The sequence below is a fragment of the Limanda limanda genome, chromosome 8 (assembly GCF_963576545.1).
Source record: "Limanda limanda chromosome 8, fLimLim1.1, whole genome shotgun sequence".
NCBI lineage: Eukaryota > Metazoa > Chordata > Actinopteri > Pleuronectiformes > Pleuronectidae > Limanda > Limanda limanda.
This window is the reverse complement of record NC_083643.1, coordinates 27,767,980-27,786,408: the sequence shown is the minus strand read 5'-3', so window position 1 is coordinate 27,786,408 and position 18,429 is coordinate 27,767,980. Positions and strand designations below refer to the sequence as shown.

At 41.3% G+C, this 18,429-nt stretch overlaps 1 protein-coding gene across 1 annotated transcript in view; it reads left to right on the top strand.

Annotated features, from left to right (window-relative positions):
* lrrk2 (leucine-rich repeat kinase 2) overlaps positions 1-18,429 on the top strand; it is a 43,425-nt gene that overhangs the window by 24,022 nt on the left and 974 nt on the right. Inside the window, exons 25-51 of the mRNA XM_061076089.1 lie at positions 414-562; positions 1,264-1,357; positions 1,447-1,633; positions 1,715-1,896; positions 2,188-2,405; positions 2,705-2,832; positions 3,620-3,838; positions 3,929-4,130; positions 4,802-4,890; positions 5,729-5,916; positions 6,038-6,192; positions 6,286-6,432; positions 7,364-7,555; positions 7,676-7,822; positions 7,918-8,030; positions 8,253-8,443; positions 8,645-8,805; positions 9,036-9,206; positions 9,690-9,790; positions 10,728-10,940; positions 12,378-12,571; positions 15,021-15,093; positions 15,274-15,464; positions 16,269-16,421; positions 16,621-16,838; positions 18,120-18,188; positions 18,288-18,420. Coding sequence (XP_060932072.1) covers positions 414-562; positions 1,264-1,357; positions 1,447-1,633; positions 1,715-1,896; positions 2,188-2,405; positions 2,705-2,832; positions 3,620-3,838; positions 3,929-4,130; positions 4,802-4,890; positions 5,729-5,916; positions 6,038-6,192; positions 6,286-6,432; positions 7,364-7,555; positions 7,676-7,822; positions 7,918-8,030; positions 8,253-8,443; positions 8,645-8,805; positions 9,036-9,206; positions 9,690-9,790; positions 10,728-10,940; positions 12,378-12,571; positions 15,021-15,093; positions 15,274-15,464; positions 16,269-16,421; positions 16,621-16,838; positions 18,120-18,188; positions 18,288-18,412 — 4,270 coding nt within the window. The 3' untranslated portion in view covers positions 18,413-18,420. The remainder of the gene's footprint in view (positions 1-413; positions 563-1,263; positions 1,358-1,446; positions 1,634-1,714; positions 1,897-2,187; positions 2,406-2,704; positions 2,833-3,619; positions 3,839-3,928; positions 4,131-4,801; positions 4,891-5,728; positions 5,917-6,037; positions 6,193-6,285; positions 6,433-7,363; positions 7,556-7,675; positions 7,823-7,917; positions 8,031-8,252; positions 8,444-8,644; positions 8,806-9,035; positions 9,207-9,689; positions 9,791-10,727; positions 10,941-12,377; positions 12,572-15,020; positions 15,094-15,273; positions 15,465-16,268; positions 16,422-16,620; positions 16,839-18,119; positions 18,189-18,287; positions 18,421-18,429) is intronic.

The following is an 18,429-nucleotide window of genomic DNA, read 5'->3' as shown; positions in this document are numbered from 1 at the left end:
TTTGTGATTTTAATATTAGGTTGAGTGATCAACAACATTTGACACCAGTTAAGAACATTTTAAATTACAAAAAACTGTAAACTTGAACACAAAATTACTGTATGTCGTAGCATAGGGCCGTATTTGAGTAAGTTCACACGAAAAACATCTATATCAGAAGCTCAAATAAATCACAGTGTAAAGAATTACTCTAAAAATGTTCCACACTAATATATCCACCTTAATGCATGACACACCTCTCCAGCATGATCTGAATAAGTTTCTTTGAGAGAAAGTTGGAGAATTAAACTAAATTCATACAGTGTCCTTGGCAGTAGCTAAGTTTATAGCTTTAGTTATTTAATGACTCTATCATGTGTCCACTTATCTAACGGCACAATGGTGAATATAACTTCATTTTTCGAACTTTTCAGGAACAATATAACTGAGCTGTGCACGCCACTGTACCTGTCGGAGATCAAGTTGCTGGATGTGAGCAAGAACAGTGTGGAGAATATTTCTCCAGACTTTCTGACAGGCTGCCCCAAGCTGGAAACATTCAATGCCGCTATGAACAAAATCTGTGAGTACTATTGTTGCCAGGGTTGGGTACAATTCACATTTGAACCGCTACTGGTGCTGCTACCTGTAGCTGCTACCTGTAGCTGGAATTCTGTATCGGTACCCAACGGTACCTTTCACTTTTAACATTCCCACATAATGATTGACCCTTTTCTTAATGAGTCAAATCTTTTTTCATAGCTGCGCATTCATTCATAATTCAGCTTGTCTCCCGTGCCTTCACGAACTCATACACACAAACTGTATGATCAGACACATGTAAACTCAGACTGGGTAAAAACATCCGAATGATCATGATCAGAAATTAATGAAGTTCCAGGCGTGAGTCACATGGTCTTGCTCTCTCACTCTTTAACTAACGTGTACTCTCTCTTGTCACGTATACATACTCTCCCACCCAGATGCCCTCTCCAGTAACTAAATTTGTCATAGATTGATTAAATGTGAATCGGTCCCCGGTAGTACAGGTTCCCTTAAAATTACAGAGTTCAGTACCAGACCCTAGTTGTTGCATTCAGGATCTTGCTTTCAGGAGCTTTGTGACTTCCTCTTTTGCCTTTTTTGTACTTTGTAATATTGGTCACACAAAGTTTAATAACATATCATTGTGCAGTTTGAAACGCGGTCAGTGTGGGCAATATTTTAACTATGTTAACACAGTGAACACAGTGATTGTTATCATGAGTTTACTTCCCTCTCCAGGTTGCCTCTCGAATCTGCCGTCCAAGATCATGACATTAAAACTAGCAAACAACAACTTCACTTGTGTTTCTGAGGCTATACTTGATCTTCCAAAGTAAGCCAAGTTCACACTTACTTTTCTTGTTTCTAGGATTTTGTGAGTCAGTGTGTTGTAATGGAGCGGATGTTTTTTGCCTCTTTTAGCTTAAGGTCTGTGGACATGAGAACCAACCACATCGCCGTTCTTCCCGGCCCGGGATTCTGGGCATCCAGCAATCTCAGAGAGCTGATGTTCAGTCAGAACTGTATCGCAGCTCTGGATCTGAACGGGCCAACCTCCAAATGGATCAGACTGGAGAAACTTCACCTGAGTGACAACAACCTCAGTGAGGTAAAGGGAAATTTAGAGCAAAGCTTGATAAGAAATAAGATTCACATTACTGCAAATGTAATGTAATGTCTGTTGTTCCAGATTCCTCCACAGGTTGGCCTCCTGGAAGGCCTGACCTCCCTGGATGTGAGCCGTAACATTAACCTGCGGTACTTCCCGGATGAGATGGGGAAACTAAGCAGACTGTGGGACCTGCCACTGGATGGTCTTCGGCTCCTGCTGGACCTTAAACTAATTGGCAACAAGACAAAAGACATAGTCAGGTCAGGGGCTTTACAATTCTGAGGTGCTTTTTATACATATTCATAAAAATATTAAAAGCTTTTCGCCACCACCCCATCATATTAAATCCCATTGGCTCAATGTAAACCAAAGTTTATAGTTGCTCATTGTTGAATTTATTGAAGGATAGATGTCTCGTAACAAACGTAGAATCAAACATAGAATTCGGTTTGGTAGTTTTTGCATAATCCTGATAACTAAAAACACCCATGAAAACATAACCTTGTTGGCGGATGTAATAAGCCTTGCTTTTACTTTGCCCTTCACCCCAGGTTCCTGCAGCAGCGGCTGAAGAAGGCAGTGCCTTACTATCGGATGAAGCTCATCGTGGTGGGGAATGCCGGCAGCGGGAAGACCACCCTCATTCAGCAGTTGATGAAGCTGAAGCGCTGCCAGTCGAACTCAAAAAGGACCACCGTTGATATCAGGGACTGGGTCATCGGCGAACGAGACAAGAAGAAGATGGTGATGAATGTCTGGGACTTTTCAGGTTTGCCAGCATTTTCAAACCTTGATAAATTAATATGCAAAGCAGTGCGATAAAGAAATTGTATTAATCACAAATAGCCAAGTGGTCCAGCAGCTTAGAAACATTAACCCACACATGGCACAGGGGGCAGCAGATCCTGTTATTGAGCAGTCAGGTCGCAACTGCAGGCATGTGTGCAATGGAGTTTACTACACGACATAGGCATATTGTAAGACACTGATATCTCATATCTGACAGTGAAATTTCTGTATTTTATTCAGCTGCTGTGGTGTAGTTTCACTCTCTGCTTCCTTACCCAGGTGGAGAGGAGTTCAGTGGCGCTCACCCTCACTTCCTGACCTCCAGAGCTATTTACCTGGTGGTTTACAACCTCAGCAAAGGAGCTGGTCAGGTGGACACCCTCAAACCATGGCTCTTCAACATCAAAGTAAGTCATGAACCAAAGATTCATCCTGTCGTGATAAATATGTTCTAGTAAATAAAATGTTCTGGTCTAACTTCAGCTGAGATGCTAGTAGGTTGAGATTTAATGAGCTTTTTAAAATCCAATTTAAAATATATTGATCCTCTTGATCAAAGTAAAACTACACCATTATAAATGATTACTACCTTAATATACACTGGATAAATCATTGAGGGGTGACCCTAATTTTATATAATAAAGTTAAATCCCAGAGACGGTAAAATAGGAGGGAATAAGCAAAAACATAGGGTTATACTAATAAGAAGTTTTACAATTTACCCATATAAAAGCCATTAAGAAAAACATTGGATTAGACCAATTAGAGGAATCAAGATGATCGATATGTAAAGTTAAAACATATGGATACATACAGATGAAACAATGGTGTTAATGTAAATTGTGAAAAGTACCTAATATTGAGCCTGTGGAGCACCTCTTGTTACTGATAAAAATTCTGACTGGAAGATTCCTCATTGGACAGATTGTTTAATTCATGTAGCTCCGTTTAAATACTTCCTGAATCAGTTACATGGATTCAAATCAAATTCATCTGCCACAGTAAGCAGGGTCTGTAGTGAAACAGCTGTTACAGTACTGTATTCATTTACATCATCTTTTAAATTCTATAGTTATATGCTAGAATTCTATATATTTTGTGTTTATGTTGAGATAACTGTAATAGCCAACAACTGCAATAGAAGAAAACCTTTAGCAGTGGTAGAGTCTAAGTGTGCACTCCTCTTCACTTCAGGCAGTGGCTCCGCTCTCCCCGGTCATCCTGGTGGGGACACACACAGATGTGAGCGACGAGCAGCAGCTTCATGACTGCCTGACCAAGATCAGAAAGGAGTTGCTGAACCACCAGGGTTTCCCAACCATCAAGGATTATCATATGGTCTCCGTCTGCGAGGACTCGGACTCCATTGCCAAACTCCGGAAGGCCATCGTTAGAGAGGTCACCAGCTTCAAGGTAAAGGGGCAAAAGCAGAAAGGTTAAATGTTTTCTTTTCCTTTGTCCAGAGTTAACCTCCTGACTCACCACCTCTCCTCCTTCTCACAGATCCAGGGCCAGCCTGTGATGGGACAGCCGGTTCCAGACAGCTATGTTGAGCTGGAACGCCGCATTCTCCTGGAGCGGACCAGGGTTCCCCCAGAGTTCCCTGTCCTCAGGCGCCTGGAGCTGCTGCAGCTCATCCAGGAGAGTCAGCTGCAACTGGAGGAAGCTGAAATGCCCCACGCCGTCCACTTCTTGAGTGAAGCAGGTCAGTCTGGTTCTTGGCTGCTTTAAATAAAAAAAAAATCTTGGAGAAGGTTGCAAGAGCAGGCTACACTTTAAAAAATGCAACTGATACATCCCAAGCCCTCCCATTAGCCCGCTGGTCAAAGCTATGCCCCTATAACATATAAACGTGCAATAGCAACTTCTGAGACGACCTTTCCATGACTTACTCACTTAGCTCAGGATGTATGCAGGCAGGCATGATGTTTAGTGACCGACAGGTACGCCACCTCATCATTTCATAGGGTCTGAATGAAATGATTGGTCGTGTTTATTACAGTCCTGCAAGGGCCACAGACACTGGCTTTTTGCTTGATTTTTTTCAAACGACTGTATTTATTGCTGGCTACCTGGATGTAAAGTGTATTTCAACAAAAGTGTTACAAAAACTAATTACCCACCCTTCCTTTAAATATCATCGAAAGAAATGCATTGATACATGTAGCAGGCAGAGAACACGATGACATAGAGATGTGTGACTGTATGAATTCAAATCTTCCTTTTGTTATGACCGTGCAGTTACATCCTGTAATGTAATTGAATTATGCATGCACAAATTTAAAGTTTGAGGTGTATTTTACACTTTAAATATTATTATTACTGTTTGGATCCACAGTAAATAAACCAAGTGGGACTTTGTCTCTCTGTCTGCAGGGGTTTTACTGCACTTTGACGATCCAGCACTTCAACTCCAAGAGCTCTACTTTATCGACCCACAGTGGCTCTGCAACATCATCTCCCAGGTAACACACACACAGATACACACACACAGACGCTTTGTGTCTATGTTAAGGCTAACTGAATTGACTCTGCATAATCAAAGATACAAGTCTCCTTTTTGGACTCGATATTGATGCTGAATAGGAGATTGCAGCCTACAATTTTGTGTCCATTTTATAGTTATTGCCTTTTTAATATCAACATTTCCAAAATAATATCTGTTATTATTTTAAACCATGTATCAAGACATTGTTCATCAGCATATCCTACTGTAGATTTTCAGAGGATATATATTGAGATTGATTTATATAGCATACAACAAGAGTTGAGTCAAAGTGCTTTTACAGACATCAACAGAATCATAAAACAGAATGTGGCTTAATAAAAAGCCAGATTAAAAGGTTTGGTTTTAAATTGGATTTAAGATTGTTGTCAATAATCAATTTGGGGCCAGAGAATGTTCCAGAGCTTAGGGGAGCTGAGGGTGAAGGCGTGAAAGAGTTAGACAGCCCCATGTACAGTGAGCGTGGATCATTGTTTCCAGGTCTTTATCAAAATGAAGAGGAATGTCTAGGAGGACACAACGATTTTTAATACACAGTGTGAGCTGTTGGACAAGGGGTCAATCATTTTAATAGAGGAAGTAACTTATAATCATAATAATAAATACAACTGAATATCATCTGCATAAAATTGACAACAGATGCTATTCAAATGAAAACATTAATCCCTCACACGAATGCTGCTCTGCTGAACAGCTGATCCTAGGGTATATTCAGAGATGCCTATTATTCATCAACCCTCATATGTAGGTACATGCCTGTTATATTGAATTGTATGTGTTGTGTGTTCTCTCTATAGAAACTGACATTTAAGAGTTGTGGCTTCTGGGAGCAGCCTAAAGGAACTGTTCAGCGCTCGGTGGTCGAAAAGTTCCTGATTGAGACCAAATGTTTCCCCAAGAGTCACCTGATGCAGTTCTTCAAGCTGCTGGAGAAGTTCCAGATCGCGCTGCCGTTCGGAGAGGACCAGCTGCTGGTACCCAACAAGTACGTTTAGATTCACACCTATGGATCTCTTGTGTTTTCTATGGACCAGATTCTGTGTTGAAATCTTATAGTAAGTAGAAAGTTAATAAATATTCCTAACACCTCATTCATCTGTTTGAAGTTTGTCCAAACACAGGCCGGTCATAGAGCTACCTCACAGTGAGAACTCAGAGGTCATTGTGCGTCTTTATGAGATGCCGTATTTCCCTATGGATTACTGGTCTCGACTCATCAGCCGCCTACTGGATGTTTCTTCTTACTTGCTCTGTGGAAGAGGTAAAATACAAGTATAAGAGACACAGTCACTGTTTGATCAGTACTATTTCCCCCCCAAAAATGAAAGACTATCTAAAACGATTTATTGTCCAGATAAAGCTACGCGACCCAACCGGATCTACTGGAGGAGAGGCGTTTACCTGAGCTGGTGCCCTGAGGCGTACTGTCTGGTGGAAGCTGCCTCAGAGGAGGGAAATCCCTCCAGCTTCGTCAGAATAACTGTGCCCTCTTCACGTAAAGGTAATGTTTAGAAAAAATTTTGTTAAAAGTTTTGTCACACAACAATTGAATGAAAACTGGACATTTCTCCATATATACAAGAGATGGAAGGGGTTCTCAGGAAGGAACGACATCATCTGAATGTAAATGAACCATTAACTGGCAAAATTGGCTGCTATGCAGAAATGAGAACCTTTCGATTGTATGAAAACTGCTTTTAATCTCGAGGGAATGTGTTCAAATTTGGTACAAAACGTTTTGAACTTAAAGATGAAGTGATTACATTCAATGCTTGGGGGTCAAAGGTCACAGTGACCTCCTGCTCCTGTGAATGAGATATAAAGAACTGATTGTAGGGGATTTCATTACATCTGGTATAATTTACTTGACCTCCTTGATTAACTGATTCAATTTCGGTGGTAAACGGTCAAGGTCACTGTGGCATTAAAAAACACTTGTTTTTGGCCTCTTGAATGACACAGTACCTCAAGACTGCTTTTGGGAATTTCTTCAACTTTTCATCAGCTGTCACTTGGATAAAGATATTCAGATAAAGTGATTATATGTGGGCGGCTGTGGCTGAGGGGTGGAATGGTCGTCCTCCAACCTGAAGGTCGGCGTTTCGATCCCCAGCCTGACCCATCTACATGCCAAAGTGTCCTTGGGCAAGATGCTGAACCCTGAATTGCCCACCATAGAACAACAAAGTGCTGCGAATAGATGCACTGTATGAATGTGTGTGTGAATGGGTGAATGTAAAACTGAACTGTAAAGCGCTTTGAGTGGTCTAGACTAGAAAAGCGCTATATAAATACAAAACCATATACCATTTATATTTCAATGGTCACACTGACAATTATGATCTCTGGAGAGCTTGTGATAATGACGTCTGGGTTGATGTTGTTGTTGCTGCTGTGCTCGATGTTCACCTGTGTCTCTCTGTTCCCTCCAGGCCATGTGTTGCTGGGTCAGGTGGTGGATCACATCGACTCCCTGCTGGAAGAGTGGTTTCCTGGCCTGCTGAACATGGACATGCACGGCAGCGGTGAGGCTCTGCTGAAGAAGTGGGCTCTGTACAGCTTCGATGACAGACAGGAGTGGAGCAAGATCCTGCTGGAGGACCTCTTCACTTCCTTTGACAATGGTACATAAATCACTCCGGAAGTTGAACACCTCTGTTGCTGATGTAATTTCAACAAGGTTCTACATAAAATTCGGTACAAAATGCAGCAATTTACCTGAAATATTTTATGTTTGGTCATAGATTTTTTGCTGGTGAATCCAGAGGACCCGTGGTGCACACTGCCCATCTCTCAGATCGCCCCTGACTTAGTACTAAGTGACCAGTCTGCAGCAACCATGCTGGACACTGAAGAGCTGCATGTGGAATTGTCAAAGGAAAGCCAACTGGGTATACTCTTATTTTCCTGTGTTGCTTTTGTGGGATACATTTTAAACGGTAAATAGTTTTTCTTGAAGTATGATACACTGTATATTTGGCCACAGGGGACGGTGGCTTTGGAACAGTCTATCGAGGTGTCTACAAAAATGAGGAAGTAGCCGTGAAGATATTCAACAAGCATGCATCTGAGCTCTACATCCACAGACTCCTCAGACAGGTACCGCTGAAGTAATTCAAATAAAAAACGAAGGGGCGGCTACAGATGCTGTGTCCTCACTTAAGTGCCTTGCTTAAATAAACTCAGCATGGCACTGAGATAATATTGTTAAGCAACATTAAAATAATGTCTCTGATTGATTTTTGAGTTTTTCATGCACTATTGAGAAATGAAAGTGGTTAAGTTACTTTAATTCTTTTCATTGGTCCCTGTTTTTTTCAGGAATTGGTGGTGTTGGGTCGCCTCCGTCACCCGAGCTTGGTCGGCCTGCTGGCAGCTGGTTCTGCCTCTCAGGTCCTGGTGATGGAGTTGGCTCTGCATGGCTCACTGGACTCCCTCTTTGAACATAAGAAGAGCAGCCTCAACCAGAAGCTCCAGCACAGGATCGCCCTGCAAGTGGCTGATGGACTCAGGTAGAAAATATGGATGATTGTTTTAGGTTCCTAATTTTGTTTTTCTTTTCTTTTTTCTATTTTGTCATGATGATGATTCCCAACTCACAGTGGTTTAAAACGGCTGGGGATGTGTGTGTGCTGCGTCGTCACTCATAACAAGACAAACTAGATAACTTTACCAAGCTAATTTGAAAAGAAATCCATCATCTGTGTGATCAGGTACCTCCACTCAGCCATGATCATCTATCGGGATCTGAAGCCCCACAACGTGCTTCTATTCAACCTGAAGACCGACTGCGACATCATCGCCAAGATCACAGACTACGGCATCTCCCAGTACTGCTGCAGTATGGGAGTGAGGAGCTCAGAGGGCACTCCAGGTCAGACACCTCCTCAATCCGATAGTTCATAGGTTTCTATTTAGCATTGAACCTGGGTATGTAAAGAGCTGCTGCTAAACTGTACTGGAACATTTAATACTCTTAATAAAATGAAGTTTCATATGTTGACTTAAGTGTGTGTTTGCAATAGTATTTATCAGTAAAGTGAGGTCAGAGATACAGAGAGCTTAACCCCGTATGTGAAGCTGTGATTTCTGTGTACCACACAGGGTTCCGAGCACCGGAGGTCGCCCGGGGTAACGTGATCTATAACCAGCAGGCTGATGTGTTCTCATTCGGTCTGCTGCTCTACGACCTCCTGACCTGTGGCGAGCGCATCTCTGATGGGATGAAGTTCCCCAGTGAGTTCGATGAAGTGGCAGTGCAGGGGAAACTACCAGGTGAGTTATTTTATATGAGAGTCGATGTGAATTTAAGAAGACGTCTGTAAAATTAAATCAATTCTGCTGTATGTTATAAATAAGCGTGAGTATTTAGTTTGGCCATGTTTTGACACAAGGGGTCATACAGCATTATATTATCAATCTTGCTTATATTGTACACTTTTTATGTTGAATGTGACACGTAGTGATGGCGTCATTAAGGACATATCAGTTAAAAAATACATATAAATTGAATTTAATCAGCTGTTCATTAAAGGTTCGGGTTTTTTGCTCCTCTTTACCTTTAAAAAACATCAGCAAACTTGCTCCTTTCAGTTTTTATTTTATTTTACAAATTCAGTCCTTCCCACCCATTTCCAATAAATGTCTAACAGTAATTCCAGCTCCGGGAACTGTTTGGGCTTTTTAGTTTTTTGTTAAATGAAAGACCTAATATCAACGGTATACTCAGAGAGTATTTCCTTCACTCTCTCGACACAGATCCAGTGAAACACTATGGCTGCTCACCGTGGCCGGGCTTCCAGGTGCTGATGAAGGAATGTCTGAGGCAAAGTCCACAGGATCGACCCACTTCCACTCAGGTTAGAGCCTGAACACCGTTTAATTTAATTTTGATCATATTGGGGATGTGGTGTTTACATGGAACATTACGAAATCTGGTTATTCATTTCACCCTATTCTTGGTGGATGCAAGTATTTTAGTCCCTCATAATTGTGTGCTGTAAGTGCAGGCGCCTGTGATGTTTAACATAACGCCAGTTAAACCACAGCACAGCCTACCGGCAATTGTTTCCTATTTGGTGCCTTATGAAAATGAGGCTTTGGCTTAGCTCTATTAAATGCCAACATTGTGTTTCGGATTTGGCTTATCCACCTTATTGCCAGCAATGGGAGACGAGAGTGACAGCAAATATTACACCTGTCATCCATATTGGTTGGTTTCTTGCTGTCACTTCCACTGCACAGAACCAGGAAGCAGTGGATGAAGATATACGCCACTGTGAAAAGTGAGGTGGGATCGTCGGAGATCAGTGACAGCGAATTGAGAGAAAATGTCCACATGATAAGGGCATCCTGTTACTGGCTGTTTCAAAGTTGAACCGTTCATGAGAGCTGGGGAACAGTACGAGAACCAGTCTACAGTGGTCAGGAACAAGAACAAGATGTGTTCATGCACCACTGTCCTGTTTGCTAACGGAGTACTCCAGCTGTAAAATCTGATTTCTCCAGGATACTGAAACCAGGATATGACGTTTACATGCTTACACTCAAAAATAGGATTCTTTAAAAGCCTGATAACAAGTGGGATAGTAGTGTAGATGTAAACACAGTCTGTAGCGGTTGCTGGCTCAGAGCAGTCGAGCTGTGCTGAATTGCTCGACAATGATAGTGGCAAGGCAGATGGATATGCACGATACCAGGGCTGCTATAATTCAAGCAGGTTTCATGATTTCTGGGCAAATCCAGCCAATTTTACACACTATTGGAAATACCTCTTGTGTACTGTGATGTGTGCAGGTGTTTGACCGGCTGAAGTCAGGGGAGATGCTGTGTCTGATGAAGGAGCTGCTCGTTCCCAGTGCCTTCAACGCAGAGTGCCTCACAGTGAGCTCTGGCGGCAGCGACTGTCCCTTCAGCAGCCACACAGCCTGGCTGGGAGGGGGCAGCAGCACGCAGAGGGTGGGCTCCATCACAGCTGTGGACATGGACAGCAACACAGTCACTACTCAGGTATGGACAGCAGATTGAACATTGTGGAACAACAATTTACCCTTACTGGAGTTTACATATTTCAGCTAAAAAAGGTAATTTCATTTTAATGTTCCTGCCCTTCTGAACCTGAGGAAGTATACAGAATGTAAACATTTCCATATATCTGTGTTGTATTTAACATAAATCAAATTCAAATTCACTAGTGCACCAACTTTAAATAGTTTCATTATTATGCCTCTATTATCATAACAATAAAATAATAATTCAGTGAGTCTAGCACCCATTAAATTTGATTAAGAACAACATATCCACATCCTTGTTTCCTCAATTGCAATTTATTTATTAACCAGCGTAAATGAAGCAGCAGTTCCCGGCCTATATTCTAAACAGAATGCAAAAAGATGTCTTATAAACACTGAACCTAGGTAACACATCACTCCAAGCCAAAGTACACTGGATACCCATCCTCAGAATTCAGTTCAAGATTATTTTGAACACTTTAAATCGCCACATCATCTGGATCAGCCTTTTAACCCCTTACTGTGCTCCGAACCCCTAAACCCTGACCACTGAGATCACAGATCAGATGCTGTTGAAAGTCCCACGAAAGAGGAGGATAATGCTTTTATAGTTTTAGCTCCTACGCTGTGGAACAAACTCCCCCTCAACATCAGATCCGCAGAATCAGTGCATCAGTTTAAAACTTTATAGACTAGCATTTTTTGTAGCCTTTATTTTTTATAGTTTAAAAAAAAGATTTGTATTTTATTGTTTTATTGATGATTTATCTGTTTTAATTGCTTTGCTGAGTAGGATCTGGTTTCCTACAATTTGCTATGTTTGCACTTGTATTTTGTAAAGCGCCATGTAACTCTGGTTCTGAAAGGCAGTCTAGAAATAAAGTTTAATATTGACATGTCCAGGTTTATATAAGGCCTAATCATAATTCATGACTAATCTGACCTGTTTCAGTTGAATAATTATCACTCTGTATTACACTCTCACATTAAATACATATGTTTTAATAGACTTGTGCAATGTTACCCAGCATGGTAACTGAAAGGACGTCAACAATTGGATTGTATGTGATTCCTGGGCCATGACATTAGTGGGCAGAGACACTGGAGAGGCTTTAACAGACGTTCTATTACACAATGTTATTGTGATGTTGTTACTCATTAAGACACATACCATTTTTGTTCATCAGTCAGTCTTAATGATATAAAAATAATAATCTAAATCATTTTATTTATATAGCAGGTAACAAAGTGCTTCATAAATAAAATACACACAAGTAAAATACATAGAGAAAATAATTTATCAAATTAAAACGATCATAAAATAATAATTACAATGATAAAAATACTAGACCTAAGCGTATCAGAGCATCAGAGAGTACAAACACACATCAGTACTGTCGTAAATGTTCACAGACCAATTCTCTGCCTCCTACAGGAGATCGACACCAGTCCCGTCCTGTGTCTTGTGACAGTGCAAATCCCAAACGAGGCCTGCGATTGGCTGGTGGCCGGCACCCAGTCCGGCTCTTTGGTGGTCATCAGCACTCTGGACCCGTCAGCTGGGCACCACCTGCAGAGTGTCCCGGACGCTGTCACCTCGCTCTACTTCCATGTGCACCCCTGTCGAGCGTGAGTATCTGTAAAAACACCACAGACGGATTCTGCAAGTGTGGGTGAAGGTGCTCAGTGAGATCTGGGGTCTGTTTCCTTCGACACTAAAAAGTACACTTTGGCCTGGTGGGGGACACTTGAATATAAGTCAGGGGATACATGGTGAAAACATTTAATAAAATCATATTTTTTTTCAATATCTTGATGTTGATCAAAGTTTTTGTAAACGAACCAACTTTGGTATTAGAACCAGTATTACATGTTTGAAGATGATAATGCTAAACATCCAAATCTGAATACAGTTAACCCTGTAAGACCCAAATATAGAAAAACCTAAAAAAAAAATTATTTGACCTTTCAGATCATGTTGTATGAGGCCTTTGATGCGGAAATGAAAGATTTAAAAAAAAAAAAAGTTTATGTACGTTTTTAGAGAAATGTTGTAATATTGCAACATTGGGCTTAGTTGGGAGCAGGATTTCTGTATTTGTACTCACGTTGTGTGAACAATTCAGAACGACTAAGGGTTCATTTGCAGGGTTGATTGCTTACTTAGCCCCATAACGGTATATAACATTAATAATAATCACACATTAGTCATATTTTTATGAAGTCATTTATTAAAATTATTAAAAATATTACACAAGATAAAACTCTTAAAAAGCGCGTTTTTTCCCTCTTTTTTTCTTTTTATGACATTGGTCATGAAGACCTTCATTGGTGGTGAAAGTCCCAAAAACAGTCCCTGTTGTCTAAAAAGCAAAGGCGAACATCACACTTTCTGCATTGCGTGTTGGTGTATCCTTTATTGCACTGTCTGCAGCGTCCTCTCCCTGTCTTCCTTGGGAAATTACCAACTAGGTCCTTGCGTACATCCAATGGGAGGTTTGCACATCTCTTGGATGGCCTCTTCTGAGCATTCAGAGGGCTTCCTGATTTTTCTGGTCAGATTTTTCCTGACCAGAAAAATCTGTGTTGGGACTGATGAAATCTTTTTTCAGCCAGCGATACCTGTCACGGGGCATGGTGTGTTTTCCTTGTTTTTGGCTCGATGTCCACATAATTATCAGCTGGAAAGACCATGGGTGGTTGGTTTTCTTTGTCCACTTCTTTACAGACATCTTCATCGGAGTCTTCATCACTCTCATCTGTGTCACTGATTTCAATCTCAACCTCACTCTCTCCATTTTGGACCAGGTCAATAACATCCTGCACCGTGTATCGCGGCTCTCTCCTTGCTGGTGGCATTCTGAAAATAAAATATCATTTAATTAACATGAATATATGTTTTATATATTGTAGTAAATAACCTGAAGGAATAGATAGGGTGGTGGACCAAGTGCTCAGGGTAGAAATGTTTTCCATGCAGACAATACTGTCTGCCTGGTAAGTCGCTTTGGACAAAAGCGTCTGCTAAATTCCCTAAATGTAAATGTAAATGGTTTAATGGCTCTAATTATCATACTAAAAGGAAAACATGCACCCCCCCCCCCCCCCTTACATCCACACCCCACATTCAGGAACATTCCTGTCCCCAGAACTGAATTGTTCCATGGACAAAGTCATGGAATTTTAGGTCAGGCTGATCAAATTAAAACATTTTTTAGAGATAAAACTTTTAAATCAGTCAAATTTGACCAGAACACAACACAAGGGTAGAATGTATACTATCCATGTATAAAGAAAATACTCTGTTTCAGGCAGTGGTGTAGTGGAGGGAACACAACCTGTTTGAGCCCACTGCAACAAGCCAGCTATTTTGACTACCACATTCACCCAGTGTTGTATAATTGCAACAATTATATAATAAGCTCTAAAAGAAATTTGATGCATCTATTCCACACTAACTACATATGTACATGCTCTAGACATTATAATAACAACCAAAAAAAATATAAAAGACATTTTACTTACATGCATCTGATGAATCCAGTCCAATGAAACCAATAGATGTTGTTGGAAGGAAACCTTGAGAGGTTGTGTGAGTTCATGGCCAGAAGGCGTGACTTATAAACAAATGTACGATCCAATAACATTGTGAGACTGAACAATAGGACCCAATGACTAAGTAAATGTGGTAAAAAAACAAGAAAAAAAAAGCCAGATTGTTTTGTAGGATGGTTAAAGGTAACGTTGTAATTTTACACGTCTACTGATATTATGAACACTCTCTAGCAAATGTTTATGTATATTTGTAAAAGATCAGTCTAATTATATGCAGAATTTTTAGAAGCATACATTTATTACTTTTTTAAAAATAGATGATTATCTATGTTGGGGAATGGCCAGAAATCCATAATAATTCCAGTAAAATACAATGTGACTGCTGTGACTACATATTCCGTGTACAGATCTAAAATCTGGAATGATCTGTATAATACTGTATCTATCACAGTGTAACATGTAAGGTTATGTTGAAAAAAACAATCAGCAAATAGTATTAATCTCTTTTTTTTTTTTTTTTCAGCCAAAGAAAGAATTATTTGCTGGTGGGGACAGCCAATGGACTTCTCACTGTTTATGAAGACTCTGTTCTCAAGGTAAACTTAAGATATTAAATAAAAGAACATGTTTTTTTTTAATCTGAAAGGATGATTTTATTTTGTCAAGCCATCGATATTCTTACATTTCGTTGAGATGTTACTCCAGCTGTGTCCTCTCATGCTGAACGACACATTATGTAAGTTTAGATATTTATTTCCTACTCCCCCTCTTTGCAGAAGGAAAACGGGCAACCGGTGAAAACTGTCTGTGTGGGGAACGCTAGCACGCCTGTCATGTGTCTGAGCCAATCGGTGCATCCCCTGGACAGCCGAGCGGTGTGGGCGGGCTGCGGCACCACGATCCGCTCCTTCGCGGCCGACTATGATGTCTCCAAGACCATAGATACTCGACAGAGCCTCGTATTCCAGTGAGTCCATGTCACAATCATATTCACATTGTACTGTAGCAGAGCTGAGAAGTAATTTGTTCAAATATGAAGACGGACAGAGAAACATGTTGCCTCAAACATAAATGTGGATTTTCATAACTAATATTTCTAAGGAGGTCATAAATATTGAGAACTTTGACTTGTTTACATATTTTTCTGAAGGTTCTGCATTATAATAGAATTAGTAGTTAAAGGTTCAGTGTGTAGGATTGAGGGACATCTAGTGGTGAAGTTTCATGCTGCAGCTGAATGCCCTTCACCTCAGCCTCCCCTTCTAAACATGAAAGAGAACCTGTGGAAACCTTCAGTTGTCATAAAAACTCACAAGGTGTTTAGTTTGTCCAGTCTGGTACACTGTGAAAAAAACATGGTGGCCTCTGTAGAGAGGACCTGCTCCCTGGGTAAATATAAAGTATGTATTTATAAAGGCCCATTTCAGGGTAAAGAAAACAACAATTTGTGCAATTTAGATGAAACACACCAGTGAGAACATCTCCTGGATTATTTCATATTTAAATTCTGCCAATAGATCCCCTTCATCTAAATCCTACACAATGAACCTGTAAGTGCAGCCTGAGTTAAAAGTTAAAATAAAGTCTGTCAACTGTCTAGATTGAAACAGTAATGTGTTTAACAGTGTTGTTTTGTGTGTGTGTGTGTGTGTGTGTGTGTGTGTGTGTGTGTGTGTGTGTGTGTGTGTGTGTGTGTGTGTGTGTGTGTGTGTGTGTGTGTGTGTGTGTGTGTGTTTGTGCGCGTGTGTGTGTGTGTGTGTGTGCTCTCCAGGCAGCAGCGGTCATTGGGTGGTGAGGCTTGTGTATCAAGAATGGTTGTGGATAAATACGTATACCTGAGCAAAGCTGGCTCCTCAACAGTTGAAGTTTGGGACAAGAGGAGTGAGAGGATGGTGGACTCCATCGACTGTGCTCAGATCATTAGGTATACACACACGTACACACACACACACACACACACACACACACACACACACACACACACACACACAAAATGCCATTTCAACTGATTTGTGTCATTACCATTTGAAGATAGATGCTGCTTTGAACAGAAGGTGAAAAGTGCAGGCCATCACTGTCTTTCACCAGCAGCAGCAAAGTGTTAATGAGTCCTCTCCCTGCAGACACGACTCTGGCAGGAAGGGCAGCAAGGCCGACCTGCCGGCTGAGGCAGCCCCCTCCCAGGCCACAGTGAAGTCCCTGCTGGTGCAGAGCGCTGCAGCTCTCTGGGTGGGCACTAGAGGGGGCCACCTGCTGCTGCTGGAGCTCTCCAAACACCAGACCCTGCAGGTCATCGGCCCTCGCTGCGACTCCATCCGCTGCATAGCCTCCGCACTCATAGGTGGGTCCTCAAGTTACCTGTTTATCTCTGAATGTATATATTTTTTATTCTGTATCACACCAGACACAACGTGCCTCTTGTGCAGGTCATTATGGGATGTTGCCAGGTTGTCTGTGTGGCAGACATTTGTTTTATTGTGAGAGACTCCTCATACTCACAGCACAGGCACGCGTCACCAAATGATCTCACTGTATTTTGGTTAAGAAAGAATATTAAAGAATAGAGAACCCTGTGTTGAAGGGTAAGGGGTTCATATTACACTATTAAATAATATAAATTAATATATATTATAGAAAGCAGCACTGTGGTGCAGTGGTTAACAAGAACCTAAAGATCTGAATGTGAGCTTCAGGTGTTGTTTGTCACTCTAAGTCAGCCCTGTGGTAGACTGTCACCCACAAGATGAGAGAAAGGATGGTTAGATTTTGATCCACATGCAAGTCCAAGATTTATTCATTACTCCAACGACATTCTGCAATAAGAATCTTTAATGGTGTCCTTCCTCGTTTCTAACGGAGCCCCCAAAGGGTCACATCGAAGAATATATTTTTGCGTTACCACAGATAATTTAGCATTTTCTCGCAGTACTTTTCTTCCTCTGGTCGTTAAAACCATATGTATTAGCCTAGAGTTCACCTCAGGCCACATTCTTCTGTGAACGTGTCCGAGCCGGAGAGAAAACTAACTGAGCCTTTCTGAGTCCAAAGCAGTCCATGTAATCTGCACTGAGGTTGTGTAACCCTCCTACACATGATTATTGTTGATTTCCCTGATTATAGACACGTGCAGTGTTAAATATCAGACCAGCCAATGTAACCAACCCAATCCCGATTAACCTTAAAAAACCTTTGTCTGACGGGTCCTGGCTGACAGGGTCGGTTATCCCCACTCTAACATGTAGACTATTTTCACTAGTTTTTATGGCGATGCCTCTGTTTCCCTTGAAGTATTTGGTCTCAGAATAAATATAAGATACAGCATGCAGTTTGTAGTGAGGGGGGAAATCGAAGAATGAAGCTGAATAGGTAAAGAAACCTGCTTTAAACAGCTGGGGGATTCTTTCGTTTTAGTTTCACACACTGAGGTTTTATGTTTGTGTTTAGAATTGTGTTAAACAACCCAGCATGCTGCACAGTTTAAAGTTTTGTGTATCATGTTTATTTTCCTGTGGCCCTGATATTTTTGGACTTGTTGATGTAATCTTCACATGAAACACTGTATTTATATCAGCCTTTGTTCATGAACTGTTCCAGGTGTAATCATCTTTTTTTCCATCTACAGCAACACTGAACTGGAAGAATGTGGTGCTGGTTTTGGGCAGAAGACACCCACAAGGTAAAAGTCTGAGTGGTGAGTCCGATGGTTCATTGTTTACCTCACACTTGTCAGTTGTCCCGCCGTGAGTTTCCCTGTGTCGACCTAAACGTTCACGTTTGCCTTCGCCCTCAGACGAGGAGGCGGTGCTGATGGTGTGGAACGGCACGATGCCGAAGGAGGTCAGAGACCTGAACAGACACTGCGAGAAGAGAGAGCTGGTCGCAGCCAGAATGAGAGAGCAGCTTCAGCACCACTGAGCCCAGAGGTTTGCATG